At 36.9% G+C, this 24,019-nt stretch overlaps 1 protein-coding gene across 1 annotated transcript in view; it reads right to left on the bottom strand.

Annotated features, from left to right (window-relative positions):
- Positions 1 to 24,019, bottom strand: part of dis3 (DIS3 exosome endoribonuclease and 3'-5' exoribonuclease) — a 53,233-nt gene that overhangs the window by 20,333 nt on the left and 8,881 nt on the right. Inside the window, exons 5-14 of the mRNA XM_028799618.2 lie at positions 19,537 to 19,704; positions 17,813 to 17,971; positions 16,127 to 16,240; positions 13,373 to 13,510; positions 10,115 to 10,261; positions 8,068 to 8,184; positions 7,269 to 7,370; positions 652 to 716; positions 492 to 576; positions 70 to 197 (exon numbers count right to left, since the gene is read on the bottom strand). Coding sequence (XP_028655451.2) covers positions 70 to 197; positions 492 to 576; positions 652 to 716; positions 7,269 to 7,370; positions 8,068 to 8,184; positions 10,115 to 10,261; positions 13,373 to 13,510; positions 16,127 to 16,240; positions 17,813 to 17,971; positions 19,537 to 19,704 — 1,223 coding nt within the window. The remainder of the gene's footprint in view (positions 1 to 69; positions 198 to 491; positions 577 to 651; positions 717 to 7,268; positions 7,371 to 8,067; positions 8,185 to 10,114; positions 10,262 to 13,372; positions 13,511 to 16,126; positions 16,241 to 17,812; positions 17,972 to 19,536; positions 19,705 to 24,019) is intronic.

The following is a 24,019-nucleotide window of genomic DNA, read 5'->3' as shown; positions in this document are numbered from 1 at the left end:
AAGATTTAGATCTATAACAGTACAAGATGAACAAATAAAATGCATTCACTGCATTAAAAAAATGCATACCCATTTTCAATTCTTCTTTTCTTAAGAATCTTTGCCAGTCTGTTTAGACCTCTTAAACTCAGGGTAATTTCATCATTCATGCTACTGTCGTCAATTCTCATCTGAGCTTCTGCATAAGTTAAAGAAGCCTATTCATTGAGGGGGGAAAAATTAAAACATTACTGTCATATAACTCAGACCTGAACAGCCTATACATTTATGTTGTTACTTTATACATTACTTGAAAAATAGGTATTAAACAGTAATAAAATAAAGCACATTTTCAAGCTCTGTCTTAAAAAGCTCATGTTAATTCGGCTTTTCATTCAAGCCACAACACAGTCATATATAAAGGGCATGTGCCAATACATACAGTACTAGATCTCCAACCCCAGCCAAATTGCATTTTTACAGCAATACTGTTAAAAATAATAAACATTTACCTTGGAATTTATTACACTTTTTGTAAACTTGGTGTTTAGAATTTCTGCATTTTGGTTCAGCTCCCATATACATGAAAAAGCCAGCCTAGAAAGTAAAACATCATATTTATCACTTTAAAAACAAATGATCCAATTACAAAGTTTACCAGAATATCCTTACCTTTCCACATTACACCTTAGTGAACACAAGTTAGAGCTCAGCAGTTCAGGAACCATATCAATTCTCTATGAAAAAGATAATGTAAAATTATGCACATATATAAATAACCATCAAATTTAAAAGTAATATTTAAATCTTCAATTGCAACTACATTTTTTTCAAATCAAAGCAAAGCTTTACTCTTTTATTAAATTATTAATTCTACTGTAATCATTATTAGTGTTGTCACTATCCATTATGTCAATTAAATAATAATTATTCTGACAATCAATAGAGTACAGTAATCCCTCGCTACTTCGCGGTTCACTTTTCGCGGATTCACGACTTCGCGGGTTGTTAAATACAAGTGATTGCCCGCCTATCGCGGAAGTTATGTTCCAGACCCATCAGCAACAGGAGAAAATCCGCGATATAGAAAGACCATATAAATAAACATTTTTATAGTTTAAGTCTTAAAATACCCATCCCACATGCTTTAAACACATGTAAACTTATAAAACACACTTTGTTAACACATATGATATGTGGATGTCGGGCTAAGGATATGAGTAACATCTCACTATTATAAAACATTTTAACTTCACGCAAGACAAGACAGTGAGACAGGAAAATACAAGGCTTTAAAATTATTGACACGCAGAGCGACAAGCAGCACAAAGCCAGCACAAAGTCCACTTCTCCTTAGCGTTCATTCAGCTCCCCACCCCCTTAACAATGCGAAGTAGCAGGAGCTTACTGCGCCTCCGGGGTGGGGGGGGTTTGAGCGAACTTGCGTTCAGCCCTCACACCCCCACACACACACTCCTCCTCCTCCTTCTGAACGCGCAGAGCGACAAGCAGGCATTTTGGCAGAAGCAGCACAAAGTCCATTTCTGCTCAGAGTGAGTTCAGCTGCCCCCCTTCACAAAGCGAGTGCAGACACATCGACGTCTGATCGCTGCGTGCAGTGTGCAGTGTTGGTCTGCGGTGTTTAAGAATGTAGAAAGTGTTTAAGCGCATAGGAAGTGTTTATAAGAGTGTGGGAAAGGTTAACAAGAGAGTGAGAAAGGTTTATAAGAGTGTGGGAAGGGTTTATAAAGCCTTAAAATATGTATAAATAATAAAATAAATATAGGTAGCTACTTCGCGGATTTTCACCTATCGCGGGGGGCTCTGGAACGTAACCCCCGCGATAGGTGAGGGATGACTGTAATCACAAACTAGAAAAACCTGAAAAAAAAAAAAACATTTATGTAGCATTTCAAGCTACTGAAAAAGAATTTCACAAAATATAAAACATTTGCAACACAACCTTTTAAGCTTATCAAATGAAATGTATTATCTTTTTCAAGTCTGTTTTCATCAGTCTTCAGGACTAAATACAGGTAATGAAAATATACAGAAAGATACAGAATTCTTCATTTTTTTCTATTAAAACATTACAAAGGGTGCATAGTTTACAATTCATATTGCTTTAGTTAAAAAAATTCTATGGCTTTCTTAAGAAAAATTAGTATAGGTGTAACATTTTAAACTCTTACGTGCCTTTTCTGTTTTTATTGAGTTAAAATACAAATAAAGCATTGCAGCATTCTCCACTGTACATGGATAACATAATTATTTTGTGTTGGTCAACTTTTAAAGCAGTTCACAGTTACCTTGAAGTAAATCAAGCATAACAACAGGCTCTGGGTTTAAATTTATCTGTCACAGAGAAGTACTGTGAAGGTGGCAGGAAGGGATAATACAAACAAAAAATTTGGTAAGTATGTCAAGTGCAGGGAAGTGACATCATTTAGACTTTGACTGCAACACTTGGTTTTCTTTCTTGGTAATGAGATTTTCCAAAGGGGTTTGTGAACTGCTTAATTTTCATAGTGGAGACCTGGGTTCGCTTCCCGGGTCCTCCCTGCGTGGAGTTTGCATGTTCTCCCCGTGTCTGCGCGGGTTTCCTCCGGGTGCCCCGGTTTCCTCCCACAGTCCAAAGACATGCAGGTTAGGTTGATTGGTGATTCTAAATTGGCCCTAGTGTGTGCTTGGTGTGTGGGTGTGTGATTTTGTGTGTCCTGTGGTGAGTTGGCACCCAGCCCAGGATTGGGCCCTGTGTTGGCTGGGATTGGTTCCAGCAGACCCCCGTGACCCTGTGTTTGGATTCAGCGGGTTGGAAAATGGATGGATAAATGATGATTTATAGATTAACATTATTTTCTTAATAACTGCATACAGTGGTGTGCCAAAGTATTCAGACCCGTTGAAAGTCAAAATAATTTTCTGCATAAGAAGAGATTTGTACACATATTTACTGTATCTATTCAGTATTTATAATGTGAACTCACTCATACTGTAATGATTAATTTCCAAAGTCAAAATAAACCATTTTCTATAGGTATTTAACTGAAGAAGAAAAACTCAAAAGTTAGTGTATGCAGAAGTACTTAAACTCTGTGCTTTAGAAGCTCCAGGTTTACACAAATGAGAAATTACACACAAATGACACAAAGGTGACAGTCATTTGACCATAATTAAACATAATTAGGTACTACTTGTGAGTCCTTTATATCTCTCTGGATATAAAAAGCACTGTTTGTAAGGGCTATAGTCTTTGTTGGACAATCACTGAAAAAATAAAAACAAAGGAGTATTCTGCTAATGTAAGAAACCAGGTCAGTGAATAAAACTATGTACAGGGTGGCTGTATTCAGGTTCTTGTATGAGTTTTTTTTATATAGGCCTATCTATGCGTCTTTCAGCAAAGTGAGAAACACTGAACTTAGTCTAGAATGCATTCATATAAAGAGTTACCATCTAGATTTGTCAGTTTGTCATAATGTTTAAACAAGTAGAATTAAATGGTTTTACAAGTAACTGGAAATATGTACAGGCAGTAGATATCCACATATAATTTTTAACAAAATTTGTGCCATCAGAGACATAAGTCCCATTAGTTACAGTAGGTGATGCAACTATACACAGTCAACAGCTTCCATCGCTTACATCATAGTATCAGGCACTTCTTGGGTGAAATCTAATTGACTAAGGGGCTCCGACCCCTGCTCGCTTCGCTCGCCAACCCCTGGTGTTGGGAATGACAAAGAGCGTGATGTATGAATGAGATATAGAATAGTGTGACGGTGTAGATGATGCAAATAGAAAGCAAACAATAAAGTGTGTGGCACAGTGTAAAGGTTTATTTGAAAATTTCTTTGTACACGCCGTTTAAGTGTAAAAGGTAATTCCAGCTCAGAACTTGTAAGGTCATTTAAGATGGTTATTGTTGTGATCAGAGTCAAGTTTGTCAGAGCTTAGAAAGAGTTGTGTCTCTCCAGGAAGTAATGGAATGACTTGGGTATTAATGTTTTCCATATTAATATTTTTTGGACATAATATAGTGCGTTGTGTTAAAAGGGGCATTTGGTCTAATGAGATTGCTGTTCCAAATGTCTCTGTAACTAAGTTGTCGCAGATAAAGGCTTGAGGAATTGTAATAATATGTGGCTGAAGTCCAGCTGTATTGGTGAGTGTACCATCTCTCAGTTGTAATAAGCAATTGTTATGATCTGGTTCTGGACATCGTATCTTTTTTACTAACTGTATCTTTTGAAAGCAATGCCAATTGTCTGCATATTTTAAGGTGCACTGAACAATAGCTGAGTGCATGGCATCTGGAAGAATAGCTAATCACTGTCTAAAATCTCCTCCTCATAAAAGTACCTTTCCTTCAAATCGAATATTATTATTCATAAACGTTTGTAGAAGTTTATGAATGGTGTTGAGTAAATGACTTCATGCCATTGAACATTCATCAATAAACAACATTTTTTCAAGACGGATGTCACGTGCAGTGCCACCGTTAATGTTCATAGTGGATACCGATTTGTAGAATCTAATGTAGTTGATAAAGATTTCACTTTCAGGTACATCGTCAGTTATAAGCCTCTGTAGATATTCAGTATATGAATGTAAAGAAGGCAGTCTAATTTGACCCTTTTGACAACAATGTGTAAATGTATAACTTGTATTGCCAGTTGTTTCTTCAGGGAAGTGAACTGAATGACAATGATTGCAAATGACATTCATTAATCCGAATGAATTTTCCTGGTGTATGTTTTGCTTGTGCCGTTTGAGAGGCGCGTTGTTGCATGTGTAGTATTTGGGACGTGTTGTTTTGTAGCTGTATTCGATTTGCTTGTGCTGTGTGAGAAGCCCGTTGTAGCCTTCCTTGCCGTTAACGTATGTCTGAGACGGGAGGTGTTTCGTTTTGAATCCGTGCCTGTTGCGATGCAGCACTTTGATTGATAGTTTGCGTAATGTGGATCTAGGATGTAGATTTGTGCATATTTGCGTTGTTGATTTGTTTCAGGGTGCACTGTTCCAATGCGATGCAGTATTTGTGCACATATGCGAAAGTAGTATGGGCCATTGCCTTTTGGTGGCCTGATATTTACTCCGGTATATGCAAAAGCAAATGAACCATTGTAGGATCTAATGCAGTTCATAAAGTTTTTACTTTTAGGTACATCGTTAGTTAGAAGCTTTAGTTGAGCTTTGCGTTTTTGGAGTCGAGACATTTTTTCTTTTAGAAATATGGATAAGTAATAAGGAGTATTGCACTCACTGTTAATATGGAGCCTTTTCTGCGGTTGAACGGTTAATAGTGCCTTATTGTAATGAGATCCACCTATGCTGCATAGCCGTCTATTTTGTTGTTTCTTTCGTGTTCGTGTGTTTGTTCCTGTTATCTTTTCCTTTTCGTTTTGTACCCGTGACCGTGTATTCATGACTTGTTTCTTTCTCAGCATGCGAAATATGGATAAGTAATAAGGAGGATCGCAGTCACTGTTAATATGTTTCTTTTTCTGCAGTTGAACGGTTAATAGTGCTTTATTGTAAGGAGATCCACCAATGCTGACACCTATGCTGCCTAGTGTGAAGGTGTTGATGTTCACTTTAGAATATGTGGCTTTGGGTGTCACTTCTTATGGATGTTCGTGTGTGTGTGTTTGAGGATTGTTGTCGCGCGAGCGTCTTCTTTCTTTTTGTGTTCCTGTGTCTTGTTGAATCCCCCTCTTTGTGTGTGTCCCGTCCCTTGCTTGTAGGGTCTGTGGGGTGGTTTTGTGTTCTTTTTTTTGTGTTCCATGGGCTTGTTGAATCCCCCTCTTGGTGTGTGTCCCGTCCGGTGCCTGTAGGGGGGGGGGGTGCATTGCTGTTGTGCGCGAGCCTCTTTTTTTTTATTTTTTTTTTTTTTTGGGTCTAGTTTCGTGTGCAATGTGTTTCGTGCTTTGCTTGCGTTTGAATACTTTTTTATGTGCCGTTTCCTTTTTTGGGTGCTCTTTGCGCCTCATTTCTCAATTTTTCCTGTGCTCACTCCTTTTTTCTGTGGTCTTGTCTGCCTCTCGCGGCCCCTCATCCGCCTCTCTCGCCCTCTTTTATCCGCCTTTCTTGGCTCCTCAGCCGACCCTCGCGGACTCTTTTTGCGCCTGCGCAGTACGTCTTTTTGCAGCTACGGCCCATTGCCGGATGTGCCTGCGTCCATCATCCGGTTTAGCATTCTCGGTTAGTAATATGGATTCTGCTGCATAGCTGCTGCACTGTGACAGTAAGCTAGTTCAATTTTGCATTTCAATTTCAAAGAGAAATGCTCTCAAGCCAATGACACTGTCTTTTGCTTTTTTCTGGGACAATTATCCATATTTCCTTTACCTTCTGCAGTATTGGTAGTTACTCAAGGAAGTGAATTTTAATCAAGGATTTTTATTTTGAGTTAGTGAAGAAACATGATTAATTGTGGCAGCACTAGTTATAATATAACTACCTCAAAAAAGAATTTCATACATTTAAAATGTAAGGCACCATCCAGCCCTTTACTTAACCCACTTGAACTAATTTCAGAATCATGGGAGGCTAAAACCTATTTCAGCAGGCATTAGGTGGAATAAGAGACAAACTAAGATGGACCACTTGTCCACTAAGGGGCATATGGAGCATACCCATACACTCAAACTAGAGCAACTTAGAGAAAATAATTAATCTAACCCATGTCTTTGGAATATGGCAGGAAAACTGGAGAGCCTAGACAAAAAAAATGCAGACATGGGGAGAATACAGTATGCAAAAATCCAACAGCCAACAAGAAGGCTGGAATTTGAACCAAGTCTTCCAGAGCTATGTAACAAAAAAGCAAACTACTGCAACAACAGAACTAGAGAGACATAAAAAGTAGCTACTTAATAATTCTGACTTATAGGCAAGATGCATCAAATTGTTACATTAGGTGACAGCTGTATTAAGTAAAGCAAAATACTGCAGCAAAAGCCTAGGGACTATGAAATTACAAAAGAAAATTTAGGTTTTGACCTTTGATTTTTTTACCTTTGGTTATCAGGATGCTTTCAAATAGGATGAAAATGGTATTTTTGCCATTGTTATCTTTGTGAACAAAATTTCATATGCAAAAACAAAAAGAGTGCGATAATAAAAAATTATGAAAAAGACTATTAAGTTTTTAATTTATTTCATATTTAGTGTAAGAAAGGATTCAAATTAAACTCAATAAAAATAAAATGAACCCAACAGAATTAAAGTGAAAACTTCTATATTAAGTACTTCTATATTACAGTACTTTTTCAGTTCTTACACACCTTTTCACAAAGATACACTGTAGTGCCTCTTTTAGCAGACTCTTGATCCAATGCATTCCCAGGTCTAATGAAATGGCTCACATCTGCTATGTGAACGCCAACCTTATTAAACCAAAAAAAAAAAAAAATGTACACATGATCATATTTCCAAACAATTTACAGTATGCACTAAAAAGTAATTTAAATGCCTACTGTACTTTTTCAGTTAATAAAAAAATATTTTCATTCATAAATAATTGTTACATGATATAAATATTAAACAAAAAATAAACCTTTCTGTCAAATGGTCACATTGATACAATTGAATTCTCCAATTTCAAATGATTGCTTGCTGCTGGACATCAGCAACAGAAGAGATGAGAATACTTATAAACATCTGCATATTTGTTTACACCAGGAAATTTACAGGAATACAGAGAAAATTCACATTCAGTCGAGATCTCATTTCATCCTGGAAACACAGCACTATTGTGATGATGAAGGGTTTCAACAATCCACCATATAGCCAAACTATTTTTCAAATTACATAAAAATGTAACCTTAAATAACATGTTAAATTAATATAAAATCACAAATTGCTATCTGATTTGTAAATTACCAAAATTAAACTAAAAGAAAAAAATCATACACCTGAATTATCTTTCAGTTTACTTTAGCACTTACATAATTTGAAATTAGTATATAATCTACTGTATAGTGAAAGGCAGAATTACAAAATATGTTTCATAAAACAAGTTTTCACTCTAGAGAATATTTTGCACGGTACAAAAAGTAAAACAAGCATAAAACAAGATAATACCTGAACATTTCCATTTTCTAAATCCCGGCAGTGTAATGCATCATCAATATCTGTACAACCAGGAGGGTCTACGCTGCAGATAAAAAGATGTCTTAAATCTATTCTGTTTTTCATATCCTGGAGTTAACAGAGAAAATATGTGGTTTAGAATGCATTTAAAACTTTATCTCAAAAACATACAAATGAGGCAACAATTATGTAAAAATTACACACAACTAATATGTCAAGCTCCCATGTAGCTGTAGAAGAATTTAAGTTATTTGTTATCCTGTAAAAATAGAACTAAATGCACAAATGAAATCCAACATTATGATTCATTTACATGTAACAGTGCACTTTACAAAAAAGGTTCATGACATATAAATCATAATTTTACTTTTTTTTATATTCTTACCTGCCACTTTGGAATATAAAGATCATTAAAATTTACTTTAAAGCAACTTGCAATATGAAAACTGATAAAATCTTAATCTTTATTTTTAAAAAATTTGTTCATAGCTGTTCCACTTCATGGTTGATAGACTACAACTCAAAAATTTCTTATCTGGCCTATCCCCTGAAACAATTTAACATTTAAAACTCATACATACTGTATAAGTAATGTATAAAATAACTATTTCTATCAGACGTTCCTAATCACAATAAAGGCATTATTCTCTTCACTGTACCACCATTGCATTACAGATACTTGCAAATTATTTTGTTTCTTTATTTATAATTTACTTTCCACTGTTCACATGAGTAAATCACAAAGACATAATGCTTTATGTACACCAGAAAGATGACTTTCAGTTCAAATACACTGCAGGAGAATGCAAAAAAAAGGCTTGAATGCTCTGTGGTGAAACCTAGCTATTTTGTTACCTAGTTGTAGCTGTTAGTGCATATGGACTGAAATAGTGACTTGCACTCTCAAGGACATTAACTTGATCCTTACTAACTGTAGTACTGCAGACAGTTTCAAATGGTTATGAGACTAAAAGTTGAGTCTTTAAAAATAGTTTTGTTCCATTCTTTCCTCAGTGGTGGCATAAATCTTAATCATTGTATTTAAACAACAGATTGCTGTTTTTGGTGGTATAAAAAGGTTTTCACATTCACTGTCTTAATCCCATTAAAATAAAACAGAAAATCAGCTGTATGGCAGCAATTTTCCATTGTTACTGATTAGAGATGAAACAATTCCCATATATTGTACATGCAACAATATCCATTTAAAAGATATACTGCATAACATGAAAAAATCCACACGTCAGGCATCACATCCTTACATCAATATAAACTCAATATTTCACAAAAGTGACATAAAATGTAAGAAAACATAAATAAAGAAATGTGAAGTTTTATTTCTCAGGATATTCAACCATATGATAAATGTTTCTGACAGTTTTTATTTCATTCCAGCAAAACTTGATTAACACTTAGTATCACAAATACTGTACATTATGCAGCAAGGCACAACTGATTAACGCAGGCATGAACACATTTGGTCATGAAGACAAGCAAGCAAGAAGAAACTTTTACAGTGCAAGAGAAACTATGATATAAAACCAGTCCATTCAGTCCTTATAGACTGAAGATCACCAAAAGACTTTAGTGAAAATGACCGAACATGCAATTATTATTTCAGAGAATTATATACATCGAGTTACTCACAAGAGAAAGTTTGGTGTCTTAAGTTACAGACTGCAGATGAAAAGTTTATGAAATACACAGTTTCACAGATAAATTTTCCCATTCAGACCAACAATATGATTTCATCTGAAACTCTAAGGGAAACTCTTAAAGTATGCATGAGCAGTCACAGCTTTCTCTGTGAGGCAGCATATAAAAATATATAAAAATGTAATATGCAAACATGTCCAAAACCACTACTGAGTATGAAGATTTACCCACAGAATACGCCTACAAAACCTCTTCTAAGCAGATACATGTTATAAATCAAACATGTTCAAGATTCAAACTGCTAAGTCTGAATAATATCATCCTCAGCACTCTTCAAATATTTGCTTCATTTTAAACCTTAATATATTAACTTGTTCCAAACCTGTTCTGTAATGCTCCAAGGCATCTTGGGCAGAAAGCTAAGTACAGCTTGTGAAAATGGCTGGTGAGGAACATCGTGCTCAAGAAGCAAGACTTCAGTCTCAGTCTCTTTGTTTCCAACATTTCCCAAGCTTCTCACAAAGTGGCCCTGCACAAAAACACAAAGCAGAGCTTAATAAAAAAAGTTAATCACATAATACAAATTTAACCAATGTTAATTTACATGAAAAATTATTACAGTATGACAATAAGAAGTCATAAATGTTGTCTTTAAGTCCACTTTCATTCAACTCAATACCAATTTTTCACACAATGCACAAACTTTAAACAAAAAAACAGAGGTAAATGTCAAGTAGGTATGTGCCACCATTCATATATGGATTTCATTTGAAATAAGAGTTGTAATGCCATCTCTTATTAAGCAGAGTATTTTAGATTTTTTGACACACAAAAAACATTTATTTCATGTTACCTTCCAAATGACATAAACTACTTACGTTTTCAAAAAGTGCCTAAAACACACAAACACAAATTAACTAATTGATTACACAGGTTAATGAAAGTAAAATACACTAAGATGTATGGAGGTACAACTGCCAAGGTGAAATTATACTAGAGCTATGCACAAATGTGAAAAGTTAAAATTAAACCTACCTGCAATTGGAGAAGCCACACCCCCATCCAGCTGTAATCCAAACCCACCCATATCTTTTGAAGCCCATGCCCAAACCTGCTAAAGATATTTCCTTTTTCACTCTAATATTGAGCATTAGATTTTTCAATATTTACTGTTCTCACTAAAATTTCTTATTCCAGCACAGCAGTTAATGGCAAGTAGACATGGTTATATATGACTGTACACAGCCTATCCTGGGTAGCATCAAATAAAAAGGGCCAACTGGTGCATCTTTTGTTACTGGTAGGAACCATGCAGGACTAGGTTATCCTTCAGAAGTCTTGCTTATAATTGAAAAACACCTGGCCAAAGGCAGACTGCTGGTTCAGGTTTCTGACTCCTGGTATTTGTATGAAAATGGCATTACAGTCACAAATTAACCTAACCTGCATGTTTACTAAACTTGTTTAAACCAATTTCATGCAAAGATGAGGCAAAACTATCCCATCCTCACTGAACTCAAGGCAAAATCACATCCTAGATGTACCTGTACTTTATTGCACAGCCCACTAAAGCACAAACCCACACTTACATACACTGGGCTAATTTACAATTGCCAGTTAAACCTACACAGGCAAACATCTTTTGGATGTGGAAAGAAACTGGAATAACCAAAGAAACTCACATGAATACAAGTAAAATATGGTGCTAACTACTGTGTCAGAGTGCTGCCTTAGTCTGGTAGCTTTTAATAACAAATAGAACCTACTTATTCAAAGTTTGTGTTGGTAGAGCCAGAGTTTATCACCCTAACAGCACCAGGAACCAACCAGCTATGCAGAAGACATTGTATGACATGCACATGCACACATCATTAGGTCAAATTTAGATTTCCCAGCAGACCTAAATTATATGCCTTTGCAATGTGGAAAGAAAGTACAGTATCTGAGGAAAACCTGTGCTAACACAGGTAAACCGTGTAAAATCTGTAGGCAGTAATCAGGGTACAACTGAACCAGATGTCTGGAGATATAATCAAGCAGGACTAATTAGTTTGCTCCCATAACACCTCATACTTTTAAAAATAAAATAAAATTCAGTTCAATGTTCTAACTTACACATGGTACAGAATTTAACTAATCAGAGTTGATTTGCTTCAAATCTAATTTTGTTTAACTTGACTTGCTTGTTTGGAATGTTATTTGATTTTAATAAAATCAATAAAATGCAAAAAAAAAAAATTGAATTTAACTAATCAGCAATTAAACTTACCAAGCTAAGACTTTAGCACTTTTATTACAGCTACAGGTAATCCTTTTAAAACACATGACTAAATCACAGAGTACAGTTTTAGTTGTACAAAACCTTTCTTCACATCCTACAAAAGTATAAATGCTGGGGTCTGAATACTTGATGAATACAAATCTAAGTATGAAAAGTCAAATACTAGAAATATGATGTAAATGTAATTTTATAAATGTACAGTAACACTTTTTAGTCAAGTTGTTAGACAATGGAAAATTTAATAAAATAAATAAAAATTTAAAAAGCGGTGACTTATGCATACATTGGTGAATGCAATATTTTAGCCCCACAAAAGTGATGTTTTATTGTTACAAAATATTCTCTGATTAAAAAAGTATTTTCAAATGAAATCCAAAATACATTTTTTAACATTGCATAAGTTTAGTATTTATAATGTTAATAATTTGGATATGAATCTAGACCTTTCTTTCCAGAGGACTGTCTGACAGCACTAAATTTGAAAAAGTCACCTAGGACTGGCAAAAAATTTCTTTCTCCATTGAAAACCAATAGAAATCAGGTAACAGAAAGGAACAGGAGAGAAGGAGTACTGTACAAAGAAATGTTCAATAAAGCTAGAAGTCTAACTATAAACAGGATTTAATCAAATATTTGCAGCTTAAACTAGTAGCTAATTGGGGGATACCTATAGTTTATTCATCCTGAGAGTCCCTTTATAAATTAAAATTTCCAGAATATAATTATCAATTTCATCCATAGTTTACTACTGGTAACCATGCTACCAAAAATTAACACCTAGCCTTGCTCAGACTTTAACCCATTCCTTTTTAGACTTCTCAACCAAGCAAGGAAGATATTCATCAAACAGGAGTTGAAATGTCTCATTTAACGGCTGTGGAAATTTTAAAACTGATAAGTTAAAAAAAAAAAAAAACACACACAATGATGCAAAATAACATTGTTACCCATATCTAAAAAGGATTAAATGAACATTTACTTCTTAGATGCACCAAATATATCAAGACTCAACAAGTTAAAACTTACTAATATTTATAATGCACATAATATTATTATTATGATCTGTTTAACCAAAATAAAAACAATAAATGGTGCATTTTTAGTAAAGGCAAAATTTGTCAAACATGCAACAAAAGTGAAGTATATCAATAAAACAGATACATGGTAACCACATTCTAATTTGCTTTCACTGGCATAACCATGAACGGTAATTTAATTCATACTAATATATATGCTTATATTTGATTTCAAGTTATTATTTTCATAATTTAATTAGCTTGTTTTCCCATCATTTTTATGCCACTTACCAAATTTTCAGTCACACACAGGTATTTTATTATAAATATACAGTACACTTACATTTGGATATCTGGAATTTTTAGGCCATCCATCAATTGCAATAATAATCCTCTGTCCTTCCAATGTTGAGGCCTGTCTGGTCTCTATTCGTATTCTGGGGATCCTACGGTCTGCTGGTGTAAACAAATGCTTCTTTGCCTTTACATGATTAAAAAAAAAAAAAATGACAACCTTTTACAATGACTTTGTCAGACAGGTTCATGTTGTCCAACCACTTGCTTTAAATTGCTTTAAACTGATGTTTCAGCATGAAAAAATATATCATGCACCTTACTCATGTCAGTAGTTTAAAACTTGCCAACCTTTAGATGTGTGGGAGAAACAGTAAACAACATGTAAAATATGAATCCATGGTTTGACCCTCCGTGTGACTCAACATGCATTTGTTTATCCTTTATGTTTATCTTTCCCTAACATAAAAACATTCTTACATTTGTTCCATTCCGTTCAGGGTTATGGTAGTCGGGGGCTATCTAAGCAACATCAGTTGTAAGCAAGACAGGAGCCAACCCCTAGCTGGAGTTCCAGTCCATCACATGGCTCACTCATGGAGACAGAGAAAAGGAGCCAGTTTAGAATATCTAGAAAAACCTTAAGAAAATTCTAAGATAATACAGCAACAAGGAACAAAGTTCTGTTCCAGTTACATTATCAATTGTTTTTCCTTCAACAAAGCCTCCATCTATTAGCCTATGCTCCCTGAAAAACCATCTTGTATTAGGGAATACACTTTTTGAAACTAGGCAAATAAATGCTAAAATAATGTATTGACAGTAATTTTAGTATCTATCTATAGATAGATAGATAGATACTTTATTAATCCCAAGGGGAAATTCACATACTCCAGCAGCAGCATACTGATAAAGAACAATATTAAAGAGTGATAACAATGCCGATAACAATGTAGGTATACAGACAGACAATAACTTTGTATAATGTTAACGTTCCTGCCCCCCCCCCCGGGTGGAATTGAAGAGTCGCATAGTGTGGGGGAGGAATGATCTTGTCAGTGGAGCAGGACATTGACAGCAGTCTGTCGCTGAAGCTGCTCCTCTGTCTGGAGAGAATACTGTTTAGTTTATACTAATCCTCTTTAATAAAATCCCTGTGTGTGTCCAGGTGTCCGTGTGTGTGTGTCTTCTAGTGAAGTGCGCATGTGCGGGGCACGGTGCGATGCGCGATATTATTGTCAGAGAAAGTTAGAGGCGTTTTATAGAAATATAAACCAGTATTACTGCGAGAGGAAATTAAAGGTACACAATACAGTGACGCATATTACAGCCACATACAAGCCAGTATTACTGTCAGAGGAGATTAAAGGCATATTACCAACGTGCACGCCTGTATTACTGCCAGAGAAAATTAAAGGTATATTACGGCCGTACAAGCCAGCGGACGTACAAGACAGTATTACTATCACAGAAAATTAAAGACACACAATACACGGCGGCAGCCCACGAAGAACGGTCAGCTCAGCAAGTAAACATCAACAAAAGAAAGGCTGAAAGAAAGAAAAATACGACCAACAAAAAGAATGAGGTCAAAGTCCCTTGCCATTTAATATAGACTGTTCCTACTAATGTTTATGCACTACTGTTCTAGCGCCCGTTATTGTAATGGGCTAAATGACATGTCAATATATAAAGAAGTAGAGAAAGTACTGCTCTGGCAGACATTAAGGGTTTAGGGCATTAAAGAGGAACTGGAATCAGCAAGTTACCTCACTTTTCTGACCAGTGTTAGATAACTAAACATGTGGGCAGCGCATGACAAATCATGTGACCCAAAGGGGATATATTTTATAGTTATATAAAAGGAAGCTTAGCTTGTCCCTTAAAACTAATCAAAATATTATGAATTGAAAATACAGATATTACATCTTAAAGCGCTGGTATCCTTGTCTTGTTTGGTTTTTATTGTACTATGGAGTTTTCATACATACCATTTGCGATATTACACTTTTCCCAATTTCATTTTGTTCACATGTACCGATGCAAAAATAAATTAAAAGGTAATATCTCATTTTTTTGTGAAAAACAGAAGCCATCACACCTTATATAATATGACATCCAAAATGCATTTCTGCAAAATGGCAAAAGTTAAGGGTTACATCACAACTCTGAATTCAGGTGACAAAACTTTTTCACTGGTAGCTATCACTTGAAACAGTGCTCATGTGTAATCTGCATCAAAGAGAGCCAAATTACCATATTACTCAGGGCACATAAACATAGCATTTAATATGCTTACAGTAAGTGCAGCACTACTTTCATTTAAAAATAAAAATTAGCTTAAGTTTGATTAACTGAAATCTCTGGAAAAACTAGGCACATTTTGGCTGAATACAACCAAGGTCAGGTCAAACCAGATAGGCCAAAAAATGAGCGCTTCACAGCAGTGCTGGCAAAAAAAGATTCAGGTATGACATTCGGTATTTAATCCTTTTAATTTTTCTTATAAACATACAACAATATTTTTATTATCATATGCCAAAAATAAAACATGCTTTGTTATATTGGTGTATATTTGATTAAATTACAGCCCCAACTTAATAAGCATTTCTTTTAATTTTTTTCCAATTTTCAGTGTAGAGATATTTTCTCTTTCTATATGTTCATGCCACATTTTAATTTGACAAGGCAATATAAATAAGGAATAAGGAGATACTTTTCACTTGTTTAAAATATTGCAAATAAATCATCTGGGTAAAGGGTGAGTGATGATTATTTACATTTTACTAAAATGTTACTTCACCTCTTTGATTTGTGACTTTGATAGCATTCCACAGTATTGTCTCCAGTTTCTTTTAATGATGCCAACAACTCTTCCAGTAGGCTTCAGCATACTTTCCTGTATCTCCATTTTTAGCTGAAAAGTTAAAGAAAATTGTACTGAATCAGTTAACTAAATTTTCTCTCTTGAACTGTCAAATAAAGTATTTCAACATTTGTTTCTATCTTAAGATAGTAAGAATAAAATTAATAGTTAAAGTATTTTAATGTAATCACTAACAGTATTTCCTTTTTGTTTTAAGTTAATGTTGTGGGGGTACAAAAACTGTAAATTTTGGACTAAATTTTCATTATATTTTGTTCAAGACAAAACAACAAATGAACTTAATACTTCCATGGACAGTTAAGATCAAAGGCAATCTGTTTTCCTAAATCACAGTACCACTTGTTTGAACTGACCAGCAATTCAGGAGATGCCTCCGGCTATTGATTACTTTAAAACCTGAGATTTGGGACAACAAGTTGCTAAATTGGTTTACAGCCTGGGAAAGGAAGACATGCCAGTAGTACTAAGCAACATAAAAACTTTTATTGTTTGGGAAAAATGGGCATGCTCAAGAATTAAAGAATCTGAGCAAAATTCATCCATCATATTGACAGCCAGCCAGTCAGGTGTATGCAACAATCATGTGTTGTGAAACCCCCAGCATGAAATTTTATAATAAATATGTCTTGTCTGAAGAGTGACATTAGGGACAGAGAATAGAGCGACGTCAGAAGAGGGCGTCAGCAACATCGGCCATCTGATCGTCAGAAAAGCATCTAATGAACAACTACGACTACTAGATCACAAGCCGCCTGCGACATTCATCCTTGTCATCTTTTAACTTTTCGTAAGCTTTTTCTAAAGACTATATATATCCAGACTTTGCTATCCTCATTTTCTTTTATGTTTTTCTCTACTGGTATTATTATTCATGTAATAAATACCATGCAGCTATTAACTTTCTATACTTTGTCTTCATATTTAGAGTGACTGAATAAGTTAAATTAATTTCTTTTAGCACCTGGAGCAGTGAGGAAGTGCCATATGATCCAAGCTGCAAGGTTTATCGAGCTGTGGACAAAGAGCTCTGTCCAGTAATGAACAGTGCGTTAAAGTAAAACATTCACTCATTGATAAATGGCCTATACCCAGGGATGTTGAGTCTTTGTATGTTTGAATATATTCTTGGAGATCAAAGGTAATATTTAGGTCTGAGACATATGTAAGACTTCGCATGTTGTTCAAGCCTATGATAAGTAAGTCTCTTAGAGTACTAGGGAAAGCAGACTGTGCATATGTTATTCATACAGTACTTGTGTGGGTTAAAGTGCTAGGGAATAACGTGCATGTGTATACATCTTTCATATGGTACTTTTGTGGTCTTAAAGTGCAACAGTAGACCAACCTGGTAACAAACTTGATGAGTACACTTACCCTTAAATAAAATAGGTAAAGGGTAAGTAGAGGGAAATACCATGATAATACAGTTAGTAAACCTTTAACAGATTAATTTTTAGTGTTTTCATTTGGTTCCCTGCTTCCTGCTGTAAACATATATTAATACTATAACAACAATTGTGGACCTAGACAGTAATGAAAAGAAAAAACATCATAAAAATGTTGCATAAAAACAGTTTGCAAACACAGACTTTTCTGACTTACAATTTTTTCTTTATCATCATCGCTATTATCTTCTGCTGTGCCTTCATCTTCAAGCACAACTGACGAGGGTGCCATCCACTTGTCTTTTGGAAACAATTCAATTGCAACAATATCTTCATGTACTGCCCTGTTTAAATTCTTTAGACCCTGGATAAGAATCTAAACACATAAAAAATAGAGTTCTTTTCTAAAACAGACAGTACCAGAATTTTTTTTTACATATTTTCTGTGTTCTTATTTCTGACCCCCGTGACCCTGTGTTCGGATTCAGTGGGATACATACAAGAGCAAAACAAATTTCGTACAGCATGTCATGTTAAGTATAAAAGATATACAGTGAAACCTCGGTTCACGAACGTCTCGGTACACGTACAACTCGGTTTACGACCAAAAAGTTCGCCAAACTTTTGCCTTGGTTCACGACCACACACTCGGTGTACGAACAAGCCAGTTTCCCTTTCGGTTTGTGCGCGCCGATGATTTCTGCATGTGTTGCATTGTTCTCCGTGCGTGCGTGCTTTCGCTGTGAAGTGTTTGTGCTCTATTTCATTTCCCTTCCGGTTCGTACGCGCCGATTACTGTATTTAAGCACGTGTTCAGCCTCTCCCTGTTCATTGTTCTCAGTCAGATGTGCGTGCTTTACCTGTGAACTCTTTGTGCTCTACAGTATTTCGTGTGCTTTTGCAGTTAACCATGGCTTCTAAGCAAGTGAAGAGTGGTGAGAATTATTGAGACTTAATTATGAGAAGTGTTGCAATGTTACTTTTCTCTTTTTTCAAATGTTCATTTTTTCCCTGTGCTTAAAACTCATTTAAAAAGAGTGTTTACAGTGATCGGGTTGTAATGCTATTAGCTTAAACTCCTGTAATGTTACTTTCTTGGTTGGCTTTTAAATAAAGTTCAGATTTGTTCAAATGTTCCTTTTTTTCCCCCCTGTGCTTAAAACTCATTTAAAAAGTGTTTATACAGCGATCGGATTGTAAGGCTATAGCGCGAACTGCTGCAATGTTTGAGGGGGGGGGGGGGGAGGGGGGGCTCACGTGCTGCTGAGAGAGAGAGAGAGAGAGAGAGAGAGAGAGAGAGAGAGAGAGAGAGCGTGCAGCTGAGAGGAGAGGGGGGCTCGCGTGCTGCTGAGAGAGAGAGAGAGAGCCTGCGCATGCAGCTGAGCAGGAGCCTGGGTGTTTGTGTCAGTGTTATTCAATATTTTTACATTAGTATACTATTACACTGTGCATTCTATGGTGTAAATAACTATACTTGTGCTTAAAAATCTTTACAAGAAATATATTTACATACAGTTCGTACGGTCTGGAACGGATTAATTGTATTTACATACAGTCCTATGGGGGAAATTGCTTTGGTTCACGATCAAATCAGTTTACGACCAGAGGTTTGGAACAAATTATGGTCGTGAACCGAGGTTCCACTGTACTATGAAGTATTTTACAGTTTTTAAAGAATTTCACTAATCCAAAACAAGACGTAGAAACTTTCCTTAATTATTTTCATTACTTAGCACTAATTACATTCCCCTGTGACCCTGCTCAGGAAATAGCGGATTAATGGATGGATTGGGTCAGTTAACAATTACTTCAATATTAAATCTGCAGACAGTTGCACCACAAAATTGCATAAACTGACCAGAGGAATCAAAATCTGATACATTACTTTTAACCCCCACATACAAATAATTTATACAGTGTTGGCAAATAACTTAATCTCACCTCTTGATTTTCAGCATTATCTCCATGGACCCACACAGTGGCTTCCAAGTAGTTATCTCTGCTGGCCCGAAATGTTCCCTGCAAGTAAGTACCAGACTTGATGCCCTGCTGTAGTCTAGACAGCTGGAAATGTTCTTGAAAGATTATTCTACCGCTTTCAATTACATTCTGAAAATATAAACAAACAGCAGAAATGTTGGAAAAAATTTTATATATATATATATATATATATATATATATATATATATATATATATATATATATATATATATATACAGTATATATCTATTATAATAAAAAAAATCCTGTGACGAGACTTTTTGGAAGACTAGACTTTTTGGAAGATTTTTTCAATTCCCACGAGTTGAGACTTTGACCATGAGATGTTTTCAAGTCATGCCCTCCTCTCAACCATAGAAAACCATGCACATGGTACTCTCAATTCTCATTTGTGTGAATGCTTTTGACAGACACAGTTCTTGCACTCTCAGCTCTTATAAACTTTAACATTTTCCTCACTTTAAGTCCCCAATTAAAGACAATGTATTATGTCTAAATCTTATTGAAGAATTTCATCACAAAGGGTTATCAACATTAAAAATGAGTACACCGAGAAAGTCAAACGAATTAACGGCAAAAATGACGATTGGTTACACTGCAAATTGGTTAAATGCATATCAATAAACTATGCTGTAAGAATTGGTGGTGATCGTGCGGAAGATGAAAACATCAACTTACAATATTCCAAAGAATATCTACAACCATTAACACTGTCCGGTTTTCCGCCGCACGAATTACTGTAGAAAGAAGGATTAAATGAAGTACATCTTCAGGGGATAACATTAGACAACAAAGGAGATCTTGATATGCCATTCGTATTAAAATGTTAACAGTTTCCCATTAGAATAGCTTTTGCAAAGACAATTTACAAATCTCATAGTCAAACATTTGAAAAAGTCGTTTTATTTAATAGAGAGAAACGAAATTCAATCACGTGCAGTTATACGTGACGTTGTCATGATGATAATCTAAACACAGAATCACAATTCAATGTGATATTGATGAAAATTTAATTCAAAAAATTGTTTTTACTTAAGTTTTACAGTAAAAGTGTAAGTTTAAAAAATTTTTGCATGTTAATTTCAAAGCCAAACAGAACAAAATTGTATTACACAATGAATAACTCTTAACGCAACATGAAACATAATTTACATTCAAATTATTACCTTTAATATTTTTTAATATGTTACCTACTCGCTATAATGTAAAATAGTTAGTAAATTGTACATCCCCATCCATGAGCGGCAGAACCACAAAGACGTTAGCATGTAGCACAAGCACGGGGGTTGGCGAGCGAAGCGAGCCGGGGGCAAACACACCCAGTATATATATATATATATATATATATATATATATATATATATATACACACACACACACACACATCGGGGGCAGTGCCTCTGGATTGGCAAACCGGGGTGGTGCTCCCCCTTTTTAAGAAGGATGACCGGAGGATGTGCTCCAACTATTGGGGGGATCACACTCCTCAGCCTCCCCGGTAAGGTCTATTCAGGGGTGCTGGAGAAGAGAGTTCGGTCGATAGCCGATTCTCAGATTCAAGAGGAACAAAGCGGATTCCGTCCCGGCCATGGAACACTGGACCAGCTCTACACCCTTTCCAGGATCCTGGAGGGGGCATGGGAGTTTGCCCAATCAGTCCACGTGTGTTTTGTGAATTTGGAGAAACCATTCGACCGTGTCTCTCGAAGCATCCTGTGGGGTGTGCTCCAAGAGTATGGGGTACAAGGCTCGTTGTTACAAGCCATTCAGTCCCTGTACAGGAGGAGCAGGAGCTTGGTCCGCATTGCCGGTAATAAGTCAAACTCGTTTCCTGTTGAGGTTGGACTCTGCCAGGACTGCCCTTTGTCACCGATTCTGTTCATAAGTTTTATGGACAGAATTTCTAGGCGCAGCCAAGGAGCAGAGGGGGTCTGGTTCAGTGACCTCAGAATCTCGTCTCTGTTATTTGCGGATGACGTGGTTCTGTTGGCTTCATTGGACAGTGACCTCCAGCTCTCACTGGAGCGGTTCACAGCCAAGTGTGAAGCGGCGGGGATGAGAGTCAGCACCTCTAAATCCGAGGCCATGGTTCTCTGCCAGAAAAGGGTGGGATGCTCTCTCTAGGTTGAGAACACACTACTGCCTCAAGTGGAGGAGTTCAAGTATCTCGGGGTCTTGTTCATGAGTGAGGGAAAAATGGAGCGGGAGGTTGACAGACAGATCGGTGCGGCATCCACACTAATGCGGGCTCTGCAATGGTCCGTCGTGGTGAAGAGACAGCTGAGCCAAAAGGTGAAGCTGTCGATTTACCAGTTGATCTACGAGCTTTGGGTAGTGACCGAAAGAGCAAGATCACGGATACAAGCAGCCGAAATGAGTTTTCTCCATAGGGTGGCTGGACTTTTCCCTTAGAGATAGGGTGAGGAGTTCAGTTATCCGGGAGAAACTTGGACTAGAGTCGCTGCCCCTCCGCATTGAGAGGAGCCAGTTGAGGTGGTTCGGGCTCTGGTCAGGATGCCCCCTGGACGACTCCCTAGGGGGGTGTTCCGGGCATGTCCCACTGGGAGAAGGCCACGGGGCAGACATAGGACACGCTGGAGGGATTATATCTCCCGGCTGGCCTGGGAACGCCTCAGGGTCCCCCCAGAGGAGTTGGAGGAAATGGGCGGGGAGAGGGGGGTCTGGGCTTCCCTGCTTAGGCTGCTGCCCCTGCGACCCGACTTTGGATAAGTGGTGGACGATGGATGGATGGATAGATAGATATAGGATGGATAGATATACAGTAGACCCCCGCTAAGTCGCGGTTCAGGGTTCACGGACTCAGTCGTTCGAGGATTTTTCCTTAGAACCTAACTATTAATTGTTAGCAGAAAGTGCAAATATCCTAAGCAATTTTTTATGGCTTTTTTCATGGCAATACTGTGCTGTAGAGAGAACAGGAAGCGACCGCTGAGGGAAATGCGGTTTGGGATGGTGAAAGTAGCCAATCCGAGAGCGTAATTCATTTCTCCTTGCTGCTGATTGACTGCTGCCCTGTTAGGGTTCGCGGACTCGGTCGTTCGCGGATTTTTCCTTAGAACCTAACTATTAATTGTTAGCAGAAAGTGCAAATATCCTCCACAATTTTTAATGGCTTTTTTCATGGCAATACTGAGCTGTAGAGACAACAGGAAGCAAACGCTGAGGGAAACGCGGTTTGGGATGGTGAAAGTAGCCAATCCGGGAGTGTTATTCATTTCTCCTTGCTACTGATTGACTGCTGCCCTGTGACGCGTCTCCAGGTGAGTGGGTTTACCACCACTGAGGGAAACGCAGTTTGGGATGGTGAAAGTAGCCAATCCGAGAGCGTTATTCATTTTGCCTTGCTGCTGATTGACTACTGCCCTGTGACGCATCTCCAGGTGAATGGGTTTACCACTGCTGAGGGAAACGCGGTTTGGGATGGTGAAAATAGCCAATCCGGGAGCGTTATTCATTTCTCCTTGCTGCTGATTGACTGCTGTCCTGTGACGCGTCTCCAGCTGAGTGTCCTCATGTTTTCCATTTTGTTATTCTTAAACGCACAAGATGTCGCCTAAATGCCTTGCACCTTCTAAGGCTTCTGGCACTGAGCCTAAGCGCCAGAAGAAGTTTAAAACACTCCGGTTGAACTACGTGATTTACTCTGGGAACTAAAAAGTTATGTTGCAGTAGCGTGCCACTATGCCATTAATGAAAGCACCGCACACTACATAAAGAAGAACGAAGCAGCGATCTGGAGAACCGTATCTGTAAGTTTCTGTGACAGTGCCAAAAAGGTAACGACCGTAAGGAATAAAAATATCATCAGGATGGAATCTGCCTTGGCATTGTGGATCATCAACTGCAGGAAGAAGAACATCCCCTTGGACAGTAACATCATCTGTGAGAAAGCACGGGAATTGTACCAGCAGTTTGCTACAGGAAACAATGTAGCAACTTCCCATCACAATGTTCCTGAAACCTATAAAGAAAAGCCAGCACGAAACTCCACCAGAAGAAGACCCGTCCAAAGACACGATTCCTCCTGAAGCGCCTGAAGAAGAGGCACCACCCGAGGACTTTTAAATTCTCTACATCGTACTGCACAGCTACTTCATCATCATCATCAATATCATTCATCATTGGTGAGTACCCATACATTTTACTGTATTTTAATTAAATGAAATTACTGTATGTATTTACTCTACTTATAACAAAGAAAATGACAGCACATACCAAATAAAACGCGCTTGCATGAATTACAGTACGTATAGTGGTAACATCGGTATTTTACATTCTAGCACTGCGGGAGACATAGCAGAACAGTACTGTACCGTACACAGGTTTACCTTTACATTCTGTTTTTAGGTAATGTATTAAGGTAATTTTTTAGGTAATGTGTTAATGTATTAAGCTGAGTTTA

Source organism: Erpetoichthys calabaricus, chromosome 4 (genome assembly GCF_900747795.2).
Source record: "Erpetoichthys calabaricus chromosome 4, fErpCal1.3, whole genome shotgun sequence".
NCBI classification, from domain to species: domain Eukaryota; kingdom Metazoa; phylum Chordata; class Cladistia; order Polypteriformes; family Polypteridae; genus Erpetoichthys; species Erpetoichthys calabaricus.
This window is presented reverse-complemented; position numbering and strand designations above follow the sequence as displayed.